A 16,509-nucleotide genomic window follows, 5' to 3' on the forward strand; every position below is an offset into this window, starting at 1 on the left:
ATCCACATACCCTTAACAAATTTTACTCCGCAGAAAACAATAATTTTTGCATCCACAGATGTTTTTAAATTACATTGTTAAAAATTTTCGTCTGAATTTTCCGTTCCAAATTCGGAAAATTTTTATTGTTTTCAAGCTCCACTGAAATTTCAGGAAATCTTGTGATTGAAAAATCAAATATTCCATTTATTTTCTGTTTAAATGCTCTGGAAATCAATAAAATATTTGATTTTTCAATTCAATTAACCGTCGATCGGTCGCGTCATGGCACGAGCGCCGTTCTGTCTCGATTTTTATTTTTTACGCTGAAACGTTGTTGAGAAAAAATCAGAAAAAATTGGAATTCCTAGTTTCCACTATGTCAAACATTTACAAAAATTTTGTTCTGTGCATCTTTGCACCGATCAAAAATTAAAATTCCTTAAAAATTCGACTCGGTCAAAATCTCTGTGTTTAACCTCTAAATGTCAAATTTTCGCACCGAATGGAAATCAATTTTTGAATAATGTTTTCGCTTTTCTCGCTTTATACTGATATTAGTTGTTAGTTGGAAGTTCAAAGTTACTCGTTTAATCGTAAATACATAATTTTTTTGAACCTTTCTTCTCAAAATGGTAAAATGCACGGAACGGCGCAGCGCTCATCACGCGACCTATACGTTTGGTGGAGAGGTGCTACCACTCAAGGGTTAAGGGAAAAATGATGGGAAAAATTGAAAATTCATATCATTTTGTTTCTGAACATTCATGTTCCACTGAAAATACAATCAAATTGTGAAATTTCCATCTCACTTCCACTGAAAACTCATGAATTTTCGTGAATTTCACTTAAAACTTGAAATTTCATAACCATTTATTCCCTAGATTCGAATTAATGTCACTTTCATGAGCTTCACTACAATATCTTTCATGAAATTAAAAAAAAAAAATTAACAGTGTATAATTTTACTGTATGATTACTTTTCATATAATAAAATTCACCGGGATTTTCCAGATAATTCTTATCCAACATCTCTCTCCATGTAAAATCACGATAGCATCACGGATTATATTACTCCCCAGCATGCGCCCTGAAACCATGAACGTCGAAGCATGAAAGTACACGATCTCATATTCCACCTGTGTTTTCAGGAAGAATCCATTTTCCGTCATCCAGCTTGAGGAAAGCATGTGTACTGAACTCTCGATGAAATTGCTCAAAATTATCAACAGCACCAGCGCACACACACTCCCTCTATCGATGAATAAGTACAAAAGCCAAGAAGCGGACACGTTCGTCCATGTGAATCGTGAGACGCATTTGGTACGACTATTGGACATTTGAATATTATGCAAATAGCCCTCGTGCAGTTGGTACTCATGAGGCATACACAACCCTTCCTCACATCGCACTCTCCCGTCTCACGTTTATAGACAGAAATGCCAGTAAACAATAAAGCCAGTCCCCGTAATTGTTTTCCGCTCATTTGAGAAATGCAAAATACAATCGTAAACAATCCCTCCTTTATATCACGTACGCCACTGTCATTTTAGATTGAAATGGATTTTGCATATTCACCGTGAGGATATCCATCAAATATAAAATACTATTTCATAGAAAATATAGGAAATTGAAATGCACGTCCAGAGGAGATATAAGGAATCGGGAGAAAACGTTGGAAAGCTATGGGAACCCGACGTTTTAGGATCAGGTGGTAGACACAATAAAGAAGCACGAAATGGCCTCGGTGCTTCCCGAGTAGATGGGTTAAGTCCAACAATACAAGGATATGTGCTTGTACGTTGAGGAAAAAGTAGAATCGATCGATCCGAAACGGAACAGAAGCAATAATGCAAAATAGGTTTCAACGGATGAATGCATCAAGCGGAAACTTGACTCGAGGAAGTAGTGCCTGTACCGCTCACCTAAGCAAAAACGATAATTTTCGTATCCCAAACCATGATTGCGAATAAAAATGACAATAGCTTGGTATTCTTTGGCTACTCAGCTAGATATTTAAAAGTCTTGGAGCCTCAATTCATGGTTTACACGAAAAAAATTACTTTGGATCTGTAGAAAAAGTACTTGTACCCAGTACCAAGGGGTTTCCGGAGAAAAGGCACATTTTTGTACTTCCTCGAAGTTACGAAACAACTTGATGCAAGATCAAGATTTTCGAGCCATGAATTTCTTGGAACCCGTAAAGACGTGCTTTTGACAAAAAGTTATGTCATTGCAGCCTTCCTCTTCGCATACTTTGGTCACTCTCTTTCCTCCATCTTCCACCAGCCTCTCTCGTTGTAGTCAAACGCAAATATTTACCCCGCATTTGTCCGCAACTCAAGTTATTTTGATAATTTCCACCCAATTACACGCCAACAATTGCTCTAGCAATGTTGAAATACGTACTCCATCATCTAAAAGGAGAAACAAGAGGGGGAGAAAGCCAGGGAGAAGATCAAGCCGCAACGACTCCCAGTCGTGTGCTTTTATCTCCCGGCATCGTTGTCCAAACTATATAACATCTCTGGGGCAATTATTATCAGATGAGAAACGACTCTAAGGAAGCAAGCCAGGCGGTTCGTGAAATCGGCGTTTCGCTCGCCGGTGGTCGGCACATCGCATCGCATCAAGTGAGAGATACGAAGGAGAAGTGGAAACGAAAGAGCATAAACTGGTGAGGTGAAATGAGAAGGTTGGAATAGTGGGTTTTGTTGTAGGAGGGAGATACAGATATGAAGAAGGGCTTATGTACAGCGTCTTGGCTTAGTACAGTGTGGATGATAGTGCGCTTGCGCACCATCCCCCTTATCGAGTTCGAGAGCAAAAGCGACGGCTGGTGGCAGTGGTGGCCGTTGCCACTGGTAGCTAGTGGTGGTGCTTGAACAGAGGGTAGTGGGTGAAGGGACGTAAAAGATATCGCCGGGTGGTTTGGAGAGGGGTGTAGCTGAATGGCATACAGTCGTGCCGAGTCAGTTGTACGAGCGACTCACTGAAGCTCGCACAGTATTAGTCGGATCATCAGCGCGTTTGTCACGTATCATAACATCTTGTGCCGGCTTTATAGAAAACGTTGGATTCAGTTAACTTTAAAGTTTAACAATTCGCGGATGGGACTCTATCGTCGGTTGTCATTGAGACACCTGAGCTCGTCTATGACAATGCCGGATACGTGGATTAAACAGGTTAATAAAATAAGTAGAATTTATAAACGCAGTAGCAGCAGTGACACGTGAAAGACAACGGTAGTGGTTATGGTGTTCAATGGTTTTGCAATGTGGATGTTGACTGTTGTGGTCGCCTTCGTGGCGAGTATATCAGCATGCACCGGTCCCTCTGAATGTAGCAACAACACAATAAGCAGAAATGCCTCCGAGTCATTAAATAATATCGAGTGTTTGGATAGGCTGACTACTGTGATCGGTGATCTTTCGGCTTGTGAGTGCCACATTTGGTCACGAAACGACACAAGTACAATACTTGAGGTCAAGTGCCTCGAGGGTATACCCGTGATAGACACACTCCCTGACAATGTTCAAAGTTTAGTTATTCAGAGGGCCGATGTCGACCAGGTGACAAGCATGTTCAGGGAATTGGAGAATTCCTCATTGATATGTCTGAGTGAGCTTACTGTTGTGAACGTATCATTATCGGAATCCAATATTACCCTGCCTCATGTATGTGGACTTGTTGTGTTGAATATATCTGGTAATGATTTAGTGGACTTGAGTGACGTGAGATTAGCCAATGACAGTGATTTAAAAATATTGGATTTATCAAGCAATCAACTGAGTGAATTACCAGCTAATGCATTTAGGACGCTTACCGGTTTAGTGCATTTACGTTTACGGAATAATATTATTGACACAGTGAATGAGGATGCATTTGCTGGGTTGGAGGCACTGGAAAATCTGGATGTGTCGGATAATCGTTTAACTCAACTGCCAGATGCAACATTGACACATCTGTCGTCACTGCAAACTTTGAACCTCAGTGGAAATCAGTTGAAAATCCTTGGAGCGAGATGGTTTGAGGCACTCGGTCGTTTGAGAGAGTTGGACGTTTCGAGAAATGGCTTGACCAAAGCAGCATCCGGAGCGCTGCAGCCATTACCGGGTCTCTCAGTACTTCGATTGGCTGAGAATCCTCTCATGGAACGTGACGTCTCATTACTGCTCGGCACCGGAAGACGTTTAGAGACTGTTGATGCATCGCGCACTGGCCTTCTACGAGTTCCAGCTGCTCTCACAAGGAGCGTTAGAGCACTGCGGCTGGCCGGTAACAAGCTCACGTGCATCCGGGATGGTGACTTTGATGGCTATCCGCTGTTGAAAATTCTCGATCTATCTGACAACTTGCTCAACGTTGTCGAGGAGGATTCGCTTGGTCGACTAGAGACACTTGAGGAGTTGGACTTATCAGGAAATAGATTGAAGTTTATGCCAAAGAGGTTACCCAGCAGTCTTATTTATCTCAACTTACGTGGTAATCTCATTGAAGATGTGGCATTCAACGATCTCGATGGAATTGATAGTATACACAGCCTCATGTTGGATGACAACATGATAGAGAATATCGAGGAGGGTGCGTTAAGCCAACTGCCTCACCTAACAGAGCTCGATATATCGAATAATCCAATTAAGCAACTACCAGCAAATACTCTCGCCGGCCCAACAAGCCTAACCAAGCTACGTATGTCGGGGTTGATACAACTAGAATGGGAACACGAGAGACGTGGCGACATGGCATTTCCTGTACCAACACCGGAACGTCTTATTTACCTGGATGTCTCCAACAGTCCGGCATTAGCTGCTCAACTACTCGCTGACAATGCAGCATTATCTGCCTGCAAGAGTTTGCTCGTTCTAAACTTAGCCAACACCAATATCACAAACATCAGATCTGATCTTGTCTACCTTCTACCACAACTGCAAACACTCGGTTTGTCTGATAACCAGTGGAACTGCAGCAGTGATCTTTTTTGGTTGGGCGAATGGATTAGACAGCACGAAGAGATACAACCACCTGCTAAGTGCAATTCCACTGACGAATTTACCGACACTCAACTCGAGGATTTACCACCACCACCAACAACAACAACATCAACTACTGTCAGTACAACAATTGCGGATTCATCGGATAACTTGAGAATCGAGGTCTTACCAGGTATCGGTGTGCCAAATGTGTCTTCCAAAAGTGGTAGTGTGAGAGTTACTACTGAGTCAATGATGAAGGGAATTGTGAATGTCACGACAGTTGAAATCACAACGGTTGAAACACGTCAGCACAAGGTTCATTCTGCTGAATTAGGCGCAGATAATGAATCCCCGGATGAAACGTCTACAACTTCACAGACTATATTTGTTGGAGTTGGTGATTCCCGTCAGCTTAAATCAGGGAAAAAGCCCCAGTCTATCATGGATAATGACAAAGCCTACGACAGGGGTGAAATTACGCGAAAATTCGACAAAACTGGAAGCCGGAAAATACCGGACTCCGGAAAGTTCATCAGTGCTTCATTTGTGGAGCGTCACAAGCTGCGAGAAATTCTCGATAATCGGGTGGATTCTCTGATGAGGCCAACGGCAAGTGTTCCCAACAAAAGTGGAATTTACACGACAACTGGAAGTGATAGTTTCAATAATGTTCCAAAGCCACGGAGTTCCAACAAAATTGCATGGGATTCCAGGACGCGCGGCAATATTCCTACAACGAACAATGTCGTTCAACTTGTGGAAGATAAAACGAAGAATACACCGCAAAATTACATTCTCGCGAATGCCATTGCCAATACAATTGCCCAAGAATTGAATGGGCGTGCAACAGAAACAGATGCAAGAATATCAGAGCCTATGGGTGCTCATCCTGGTATGTTAGTACTTGCTGGCGCTATTCTTGGTGCAGCTGCTGCTCTCACTGTTGTTCTGTCACGTCGGGCGACAATACGACGTCGAGACAGGTACCACAGACATGAGAATATCGAAGTGCACACATTGACACCCACCACTGAACTATGGTGACCTTCTTTGACGGGTGCTGAAGCCTGGAATTTCGAATCGATGTGAAGGTAGGAAGAAAAATGGTCAACAAGTTCTTGCTGAAGACAGCCATTTGGGGTGAGAGAGTATGGAGGAGGAAGCCTGAAACCCAAGTTTGCGCATTAATTCTCGATGTGATGTTGCAAGAACTTTATGAGGCTGTATAAATATGGAATTGCGTTCTGTTATTTTTGGAGGGAGCGAACAAGCAACCACCGTCGTCGAGTGATGGAGCAACTTGGAATCAACAGTGGACAAATTACCATAAATCGCAACAACATCAACTTCGCGTCGGGATAATTGAGCGACATTGTGACAATAACATAATTTTCGGTTGAGTGACGAAATCTTTTGCTAGACGGAAGAGTAGCAGAGTTGGAATAGCCATTACTGGATGGTGGAAAGGGAGTAGAGGGGGGAGAGAATGAAGGGAAATGGGAAGGATGGAGAGGGTGGAAATGAGAAAGTGTGAAATAGTAAACTCTTGAGACATGGGAGACACCTTCTGTCTCTCTACCGGGGACATGTGCCAGGAAAAGGGACAAATGAAACAAAAGAAAGCTACAGAACAGTGTGAAGCGAAAAAACTCATTACCTGAGAATTAATTTTTTTTTGTTGTCAGAAATAACCTTTTGACTGAAAGAGCTAGGCCAATTTTGTTTTTTTTTTTCATTTTCAGTGCAGTACACCAATTTGCACAGTGAGAAGACTCATGCTAGCATGAGTTCATATGGCTGATGAAAAAAAAAATATAAAAAAAGTGAAAAATGATAATATTGATAATAAGCAATGAAGAGGGTAGATATTATCTTTCGTAAAAATAACCCGTGTCAAAATACCGACTAAGATAATAAAGAATAAAAAACATTGTACAAAGATGCATATACTGTAGTTTTTATCATTTCTTTCATCTTTATCTGTCCGAATAATTCATGCTCCCAGAAGTGAAGTTAGGGGGGGGGGGGTAAAAAAGAGTTGGTATATATTCAACTGCATCCAGACCGTTCATACGGGCAGACCTCATTTTATATTTTCCAGAGCTATCACGTTAATATTCAACTCACGAGCAAAGTCAGAAATATTAATAATTTTGCCTGACACTGCTTCATTGCCATTCCCAATTTAATCATCCCTCTCCTCTTTTCTTTCCACCTGACGCCCATACATCTCCAGTTTTTATTGCACTCTGCTATAATAATTCACCACACAGAAACATCAAACAAAGTTGAATGTTTAATGTAGTAAAGTAGATTGACCCGGAGATGAAAGAAAAATATTTCCAACCATCTCTGCAGTATTCAACCTAAATAAATGTTTGAGAGGTCCAGTATCACGGGATTGGCGGAGAGGAGAGATGAACGGATAATCCCAAAGTGCCAAGGGAAGGAGCGAACGAGGTAAGAAAAATATGGCTGAACCTATTCGGCAATGAGGAAAAACGAAAAAACCAGGAGGGCAATCTCTTCACCTCAGACTATCCATTTTATTTACCAAAAGTGTCTCTCTTTATCCCTCGAGTGGCCAGTCTTTTCTAGTATATCTCATGACATATGATCTTTTATTTGCCCTATCATCTCCACTCGGTGAGGAAAAAATTGAAAAAAGTTCATCACTTGTGTCCACGCCAACCATTAATCATCCTTCACTTTAATTCCGCAATGTTACTTCACGAGAAGAATATTATGGTGTCTTTTATTATGAGACTTCTGACAGCAAAGGTTGCAGTTGACCATTAGGAGTTTAATGTCATGAAGGAGTGGGTTAACTATTAACAAATGGTAAAGTTGAATACGATCAGATGAATATTTAGTAGCAGTTAACGAATGATTTAGTTGCCGGGAAAAGTTACGACGGACACCTTTAGTTTCAGAAGAGAAATTCCGGATGTTCAAAACCAAAAAACCTTATTTCACGTTGTTTATTGAAAAACCTGGCATTTTTAAACTGATAACATTCGAAAGGGAGGACATTCTGAAATAATTGAATATCAATTCAACAATTAGTTTAAGAACCCGAGTATTTTAATTCAAAAACACCAGATTCTTCTTTTAAGAGCCCGAAAGTTCTGAATTTCAGAACCAAATTTGCGTAAATTACACTAGATTTAAGGAAAAATCTTTGAGAACTAGATTATTTTTTTCAGATTTAAAGAGAAAATTTTCTTTAAAAACAATGAAAATTCGTTTATTTCTTGATTTTATTGCTCACTAGATTTCGAGAAAACAAAGTTCTGAAATTCAGAAATTTTTATTGGAGACTAGACACTTTTCGTCTGTGATTTCTCGACAGGAATAAATAGTTCAAAATTGAATAATTAATCTAATTTATTACTATTATTATTTAATTCAATTTTTTGTTCAAAATTGTCCGTTTTTGTCCGAAAATTTTTCCAATTCGTTCCAATTGCTCTTACCTTCACCGCATCCATCGAATCTGTCTTTTCGCTCACTGTCAGAAATCTCCTCCCCCCAACAGCAACAACTCATGAAAAAAACCTGTCAATTCAGCCACACGTTCTATTCATCCTGTATATCGACTTGTTATAAACCCAAAGTGGTAGATACTAACCAATAGAATAAAAAAAATATTTTCCTGCTACTGAGCTTCATTTACGTCTCCACGTGGAATATTTCGTGGATAACAATTTCTATCCGATTTAGACTTTTTTATGTTCGTTGTTCTTCAAGAAATAAAATTCATATTCAGAGTTTTGCAGATAAACGTCTCAATTCTGAAGACAGAACGCTTTTAGAAACTCAATCGATTTTTATCATCTCATGTATAATAAAGCCGTTGTCTTTTTTATATCTAAAAAACAATAGACTGGATTCAATAGGATTTTGATTGTTACATAGTTAGGGAAAAATAATATTTCACTAACGGGTTGTAATCACCTTTAGGAGCGCAAGATTAAATTGAATTTAGAGAGTACAATCGAGAAGTTTCAAATTTCACGAAAAATTCAATGCAAATTCCAAAGTTTTTGAGCAGCGAGTCTTTCCGATCACAGTGCACTGAGAAAAAAAATACTTTTGCCAAGGAATAATTTTTTTGGATGAAGAATTTTTTTTTTGAGTCTGTTTCCCTGGCCAGGCATTCCCAGGTGGTCCAATTACAATTATGTTGAATTACACAGTTAAAAATTTTTGTCTGAATTTTCTATGCCGAATTCCGGAAATTTTTATCGTCTTCAAGTTCCACTGAAATTTCAGGAAATCTTGTTATTAAAAAATCAAATGTTTCATTGTTTCTCTGTTCAAATTATCTGGAAATCAATAAAATACTTGATTTTTCAGTTCAATTATTCTGTGAAAATTCTGAAAAAGCGGGAAAATTCCCGGAAAAATGGAAAATTCATGTAATTTTGTTTTTGAATATTCATGTTTCACTGAAAATTCAATCAAGTTGAGAAATTCCCATCTCACTCCCACTGAAAACATAAATTTCCGTGAATTCTATTTAAAACTTGAAATTTCATAACAATTTTTTCCCTAAATCCACTTCAATGTCACTCTCACCAGATACACTATAATATCTCCCACGAAATTTCAAAAAATTTCCAACAGTGTATTCAAGTTAAAAAAGTACTGTAAATCGAGGTTGCCCACGATTACTTCCTCGTTTGTTAATTTTTCTCCAATTTTTTCCCCATACACCTGTCAATTCCGCCCCCACCCAGCCCCTCCCTTATATCGACTTGTTATAAATTCAAAGTGGTAGATACCAACCACTAAAATAAAAAACCTCGATCTGTCGCGGAGTAAGCCGTTTGGGTGATTTGGCAATCATTCTGTGAAAATTCAGAAAAATCAGGGAAATTCAGGGAAAAATTGAAAATTCATGTCATTTTGTTTCTGACTATTCATGTTCCATTGAAAATTTAATCAACTTGTGAAATTTCCATCTCACCCTACCGGAAACTCATGAATTTCCATGAATTCTACTTAACACTTGAAATTTCATAACCATTTTTTCCCTAAATCCACTTCAATGTCACTCTCACCAGATACACTATAATATCTCCCACGAAATTTCAAAAAATTTCCAACAGTGTATTCAAGTTAAAAAAGTACTGTAAATCGAGGTTGCCCACGATTACTTCCTCGTTTGTTAATTTTTCTCCAATTTTTTCCCCATACACCTGTCAATTCCGCCCCCACCCAGCCCCTCCCTTATATCGACTTGTTATAAATCTAAAGTGGTAGATACCACCCACTAAAATAAAAAAAACCTCCNAAGTTTTTGAGCAGCGAGTCTTTCCGATCACAGTGCACTGAGAAAAAAAATACTTTTGCCAAGGAATAATTTTTTTGGATGAAGAATTTTTTTTTTGAGTCTGTTTCCCTGGCCAGGCATTCCCAGGTGGTCCAATTACAATTATGTTGAATTACACAGTTAAAAATTTTTGTCTGAATTTTCTATGCCGAATTCCGGAAATTTTTATCGTCTTCAAGTTCCACTGAAATTTCAGGAAATCTTGTTATTAAAAAATCAAATGTTTCATTGTTTCTCTGTTCAAATTATCTGGAAATCAATAAAATACTTGATTTTTCAGTTCAATTATTCTGTGAAAATTCTGAAAAAGCGGGAAAATTCCCGGAAAAATGGAAAATTCATGTAATTTTGTTTTTGAATATTCATGTTTCACTGAAAATTCAATCAAGTTGAGAAATTCCCATCTCACTCCCACTGAAAACATAAATTTCCGTGAATTCTATTTAAAACTTGAAATTTCATAACAATTTTTTCCCTAAATCCACTTCAATGTCACTCTCACCAGATACACTATAATATCTCCCACGAAATTTCAAAAAATTTCCAACAGTGTATTCAAGTTAAAAAAGTACTGTAAATCGAGGTTGCCCACGATTACTTCCTCGTTTGTTAATTTTTCTCCAATTTTTTCCCCACACACCTGCCAATTCCGCCCCCACCCACNTTCAAGTTCCACTGAAATTTCAGGAAATCTTGTTATTAAAAAATCAAATGTTTCATTGTTTCTCTGTTCAAATTATCTGGAAATCAATAAAATACTTGATTTTTCAGTTCAATTATTCTGTGAAAATTCTGAAAAAGCGGGAAAATTCCCGGAAAAATGGAAAATTCATGTAATTTTGTTTTTGAATATTCATGTTTCACTGAAAATTCAATCAAGTTGAGAAATTCCCATCTCACTCCCACTGAAAACATAAATTTCCGTGAATTCTATTTAAAACTTGAAATTTCATAACAATTTTTTCCCTAAATCCACTTCAATGTCACTCTCACCAGATACACTATAATATCTCCCACGAAATTTCAAAAAATTTCCAACAGTGTATTCAAGTTAAAAAAGTACTGTAAATCGAGGTTGCCCACGATTACTTCCTCGTTTGTTAATTTTTCTCCAATTTTTTCCCCATACACCTGTCAATTCCGCCCCCACCCAGCCCCTCCCTTATATCGACTTGTTATAAATTCAAAGTGGTAGATACCAACCACTAAAATAAAAAACCTCGATCTGTCGCGGAGTAAGCCGTTCGGGTGATTTGGGATAGACGTCAGATGTTACTGGAAGACATATTTTGTCGTCGTACCACGTACGAATTCGAGGACAGCCGGAGAGAGTGCTCGATAGATTCAGCGGTGCTTGGAGTGGGCAACCAAAAGGGAGCTGAGGGATGCCACGGTTTCAGGTGGAGACCAACAGAGAAAGGAGGGGGGATGAATATCCAAGGGTACCAGCAGAGACAGAGAGTTGTGAGAAGGAGACAGCGGGTAAGAGCGACACTTGGTGGTTGGCAGTGGTGTGGTGGGTGGTAATTCGGCAGATAGAGCCACGATGGAATCGATCGTGCGGTGCCCTCTTGGTACGTGAGAGGCACCAATACACNATAAAAAACCTCGATCTGTCGCAGAGTAAGCCGTTTGGGTGATTTGGCAATCATTCTGTAAAAATTCAGAAAAATCAGGAAAATTCAGGGAAAAATTGAAAATTCATGTCATTTTGTTTCTGACTATTCATGTTCCATTGAAAATTCAATTATGCTGTGAAATTTCCATCTCACCCTACCGGAAGCTCATGAATTTCCATGAATTCTATNGGTGGGTGGTAATTCGGCAGATAGAGCCACGATGGAATCGATCGTGCGGTGCCCTCTTGGTACGTGAGAGGCACCAATACACGTGAGACCCTTTCCAGGGTTGGGTGTGATGAGACAGGAAGAGAGTGGAGAGGAAAAGGGGGGTAGAGGGGGGTGGGGCGCCGGCAGAGGTGAAATGGGCGGTGGGAGGGGGATTAAAGGGGGGTGGAGAAAACGAACGAGTATGGGAGATGCTGGAACGCATACCCGCAGAGAGACGACTAAAGCCTCTACGGTGCTATGTTTCCCATGCTTCCAGGATTCTCGTATAAACCCAGCGTCATGTGTCCCTAGCACGGATATCGCATCTCCCTAGGCCATCCAACGACATGGGCTTAGCTTCTTTCAGCGTATCTTTTTTGTCTCATTCGATGCTCTCCTAAATAGAAAAAAAGAGGGAGGGGAGGCGGAAAAAAAAGAGGTAAAGAGAAGTTGAGCCCGTACCCTCGTCCATTCTGATCTCCAACGAGCGTGACAGTGTGAATGGGAGAATTTATCGGAGGGGGGTGGAGAGGGCAAAAAACAAGAAATATCGGCAAACACCATTGGCTTGACCAATGCCCAATACCCGGTATTTTTTCAGCGTTTGGTAAATGTGATTAAAAACCGCACGAGAGTAATTAATTTACGTGTTCCGATGGGTCGCACTGCAGTGGACCATTGAATTTTGTGGGGTAACACATACCACATGAGGCTTTTCGCATTGAAGCTAGACCCAATATCCAAATGAACCCACCGACCGAACATTCATCTTCTGGCCTATCGTCCTCATCCAATGGTCAATGATACTCGAATAATCGGAAATGTTGTAAATGATGGGGCTTGGAGATTAATGAAATAAACGAGGGCATGCTGGTGCCTGATTGTTCGGGGTCCCTTCAATATCTACTACCACTACCTCTCCTCCTCCACCTCCCCCCCCCCTCCACCACCGCTTTTTCGCCCCTGACTGGCTGTTTTTATGAAGAGTTACAAATGAATAGTTATTATTGCTGGACTCATTCGGCATGAATAAAACATTCGAACGGTAAATCAATGACGAACGTTTCGTAAACAATTGACATGGAAATGTGGAAGTTCATTGTGAAGGGATTAATCAAATGCACTGTCGGAATTTTTATCTGTTTATTGGGGGGGGGGGGGCATTATTTCATCAATAAACATGAGTTGACTCTGTGCAGTGGAAAAAATTAATTCTAATGGGAATTCTCGGTTTGCGAGAAGTGAGGATTTATCGTCGGTACGCGGGATTAGTCGGGGCTTTCACTTTCAGTATGAAACCATTTAAATTTAGAGATCTTGTCGATGGGGTGGCACGTTTACGTTTCAACGTGGAGTGTATCGTGGATGACAATTTCTAGACGCAGAAAAAATTCTAATATCTGAAAAATATTAACTTGAGACAAGTCCTTTTTCTTCACACGGAGAAAAATGTTCAGTAAAAATTACGGAACTCACAATTCGCTCACCGATTACGGAATCGACTCAGAAAATTTAAGTGACGGTATCGTAATTTTTCACAGGAGATTCAGATAAAAATTACATAATGCACTGGAAAAATTCTGTGACTGTTCCGTAAAATTTCCTACAACCTCATTTTGCTCTGTAATTACGGAAAATATACGTAATTTTTATTGAATTTTTCTCTCGGTGCAATCGCTTAATTCTCTCATACGGAGAGAAAAGTTGGAGAAAGATTACCAAACAAGTCAAGCAATCGTAGCAACCTCGATTTCCAGTACTCTTTCACCTTAAATAGGAGAAAAAGCGCGAGACTAATCGTGAATTTTACTCTGTTGGACCGGGAAAATTTACTACACGTGACAGTGATTTTTCAATTGAATTTGGCCGACGTTAATCAGTCACTTTTAATGAATTTCTATGACCCATTCAATCAAATTTGAGAATTAAAAATCTCGGAGTACATCACGTGACATTCTCAATGATTTTATCATTTGAAACCCGTTAAGTTTCCGTCACAGTGTCACAAATAATTTTTTCGATAGCCCATTTAACGTTATATTAACAATAACTTAATAAGCTTACGTCGATGTTATCCATTTCACCCATAAGAATTAAATTCCTATGAAAAAACAACAAATTAATCTTTAAATCTGATATTTTTCCGCTGCAGTTATTAATTCAACATGTAAAAACATACTAAAGATTTATGTTAATTCCGCCAGCAAATACGTTATCACAGCTTCAGTGAAAATGAATGGATAATCACGGATAAACCTCCGTGCTTTTATTTTTATCTCTCATGAATATCATCGAGTTTTCATCAGCGAATTGCACAATCATTGGGATTCCATCCACGTATCCTTTTTCGTTTTCCAGGGGCCCTTTATTCCATTGACTGAACGTCAGAATAATTTTAACAAAGCATCAATTGTGCGAAGAGGATTTCACTCCTGTTACGTTTGAATGCCACTCAGATAAGATGAAAAAAAATTATCCGTTACCACAAACAAAGGCACTTTTGTTGCAGTGGGGAAAAAAAATTATCCAACAATTAGTTTTTGCTTTTACTCCCATCTGTTCAATCTGGAAACTGCTATTTTCCGTAAAAATAGATAGGAATAATGGAATGGGTGTCCTCGGGGCATCAACAAGCCATAGAGAACTGCAGTAATGTACTTCGGAGTGCACGCCTCCCCTGAGACCAAACGCTACGAAACTATTATTATTTACTCTCTGCATATGTGGACGCAAAAAAAATCAGCTCCAGAAAAAAAAACAAAAGCTGAGAGCTATGATAAATAAAAAAACAGGGCATGAATGCAAGCAAAAAAGATTAAAAATACGCTGGTGCTGGTAGTCGTTTATTTCACACGTTACCCTTTATTGATTTCTGGATTAGCGGTGGCCACAGTTCACTGCTGGGTAATATTTACGACGACCAAACCATCACCGGCACTCTGAGAATCGATTTGCGATGGGAGCATGAACAACGATGTAATTGTGGTTGCACCCAAGATCTCAATTACGATTGATTAGTGGATTTATTTCACGGTTCACGGTAATTCAATGGGATACCAATGGTAACGAATGTATGGGATTATTTATCGAGATATATCGGTTCAGTTTTCCGTCCAGGGATTTTATTACAAATTTTTTCCGGTTTGAAGTAAAAACAAAACCTTCACAGATTTTGAAACCAATTTGAAAACAGTGGAATGGTGAATTGAGTAAATTGAGACTGCTGATTAAAAATTAATAGGAACATGCGCTGCCATTGCATTTTATAGCAATTTTGTGGTGAAGTAAATGTAACGAGTTCAATTTTGTCATTTTAGTCTACTTAGATGAATTTTTCAGAAAAAAAACTGTTGAGATTTTTCTTCCAATGTCAAGCAAAATTAGGAAAATGACTATTTACTCTAGATGATTAGAAATTTCCGAGTAAATTTTTCTTGTCGATTCCTGGGAATTTTTGACATTTTTAGTTACTCATCTCGTCATAAAAAAAAACATATTTCATTGATTTTCTCATAATTTGATGAGCAAATCAATAAAATCTGCATTTCAGTTGAAGTTTTTCAATGAAAAAAAGTACCATTCAAGTGAATATATTCTTTAATTCTAAATGAAAAATCATCAACGCCTATAAAAGACCTTTAAACTCTAACGAATACCCTCCCAAAACAGGAGATGAACCAACGCCATAAACCCTGCACTCGCTACGGATCCCAGATTAATCTGCTCCTAGAAATTAATCTCCTGTAAAAGTAAAACGTCGACCAATTCAAGCCCCCAGCTAAGCCTCTCCTCGAGCAATTCGTCCCAAGGAGCCAAGGTGGGTGAAATAGCCTGGAGCTCCTGAAGATGTAAGCAATGGAAAATTGAAACGACCTTTCTCGAAGGTTGACTCCACTTCTGCCTGTAAAAATTCAATAGTGAAGTGTTCAATCGGTTCAAGTCGACTTAGCTCCCAGTTGAGTTTTTGTTGAATAACTCGGAATTTAAGAAAGATAGCGAAATTTTTGTAAGATCTTTTTCGATAGTCTTCACTTTTCTTTACAAAAAAGATTCTTAGGAAAATCCTGCTAACTCCTTTAGAATTTGAGATATTCATCGAGAACTGGCGCTAGAATGGAATTGACTTGAACCGTTTGACGACTTCACTACTGAATCATCAATCAGAAATCACGCGGTCAAAATCCCTGTGAAATCATCAACACTTACGAATAAAACCTTCCACCCCAACCAATCACCTCACAAAACACCAGCAGAACTAACTATAAAAACCCTGCAGTCATGACTGATTCGAGATTAATCCGCCCCTAAGAATTAAACTCTTATGAAAATAAAACGTCGACCTATTAAAGCCCCGGGTTAAGCCTCTCTAGCAAGCGACCACCCTCAA

At 39.1% G+C, this 16,509-nt stretch overlaps 2 protein-coding genes across 4 annotated transcripts in view; one reads left to right on the forward strand and one right to left on the reverse strand.

The window, feature by feature from the left end:
• Positions 1 to 16,509, reverse strand: part of LOC107037605 (protein timeless homolog) — a 239,684-nt gene that overhangs the window by 150,191 nt on the left and 72,984 nt on the right. The window lies entirely within an intron of this gene.
• On the forward strand, positions 2,897 to 6,859 carry LOC107037606 (slit homolog 2 protein). The gene has a single exon (XM_015256241.1). The coding sequence runs from the start codon at positions 3,234 to 3,236 to the stop codon at positions 5,997 to 5,999; it is 2,766 nt and encodes a 921-aa protein (XP_015111727.1). The 5' UTR covers positions 2,897 to 3,233; the 3' UTR covers positions 6,000 to 6,859.

Source organism: Diachasma alloeum, unplaced genomic scaffold, assembly GCF_001412515.2.
Source record: "Diachasma alloeum isolate Michigan unplaced genomic scaffold, Dall2.0 Dall_scaffold_00256, whole genome shotgun sequence".
NCBI classification, from domain to species: domain Eukaryota; kingdom Metazoa; phylum Arthropoda; class Insecta; order Hymenoptera; family Braconidae; genus Diachasma; species Diachasma alloeum.

Excerpts from the sequence above, each read along its gene's own strand:
- LOC107037606 (XM_015256241.1), top strand. The coding sequence starts at position 3,234 with ATGGTGTTCAATGGTTTTGCAATGTGGATGTTGACTGTTGTGGTCGCC.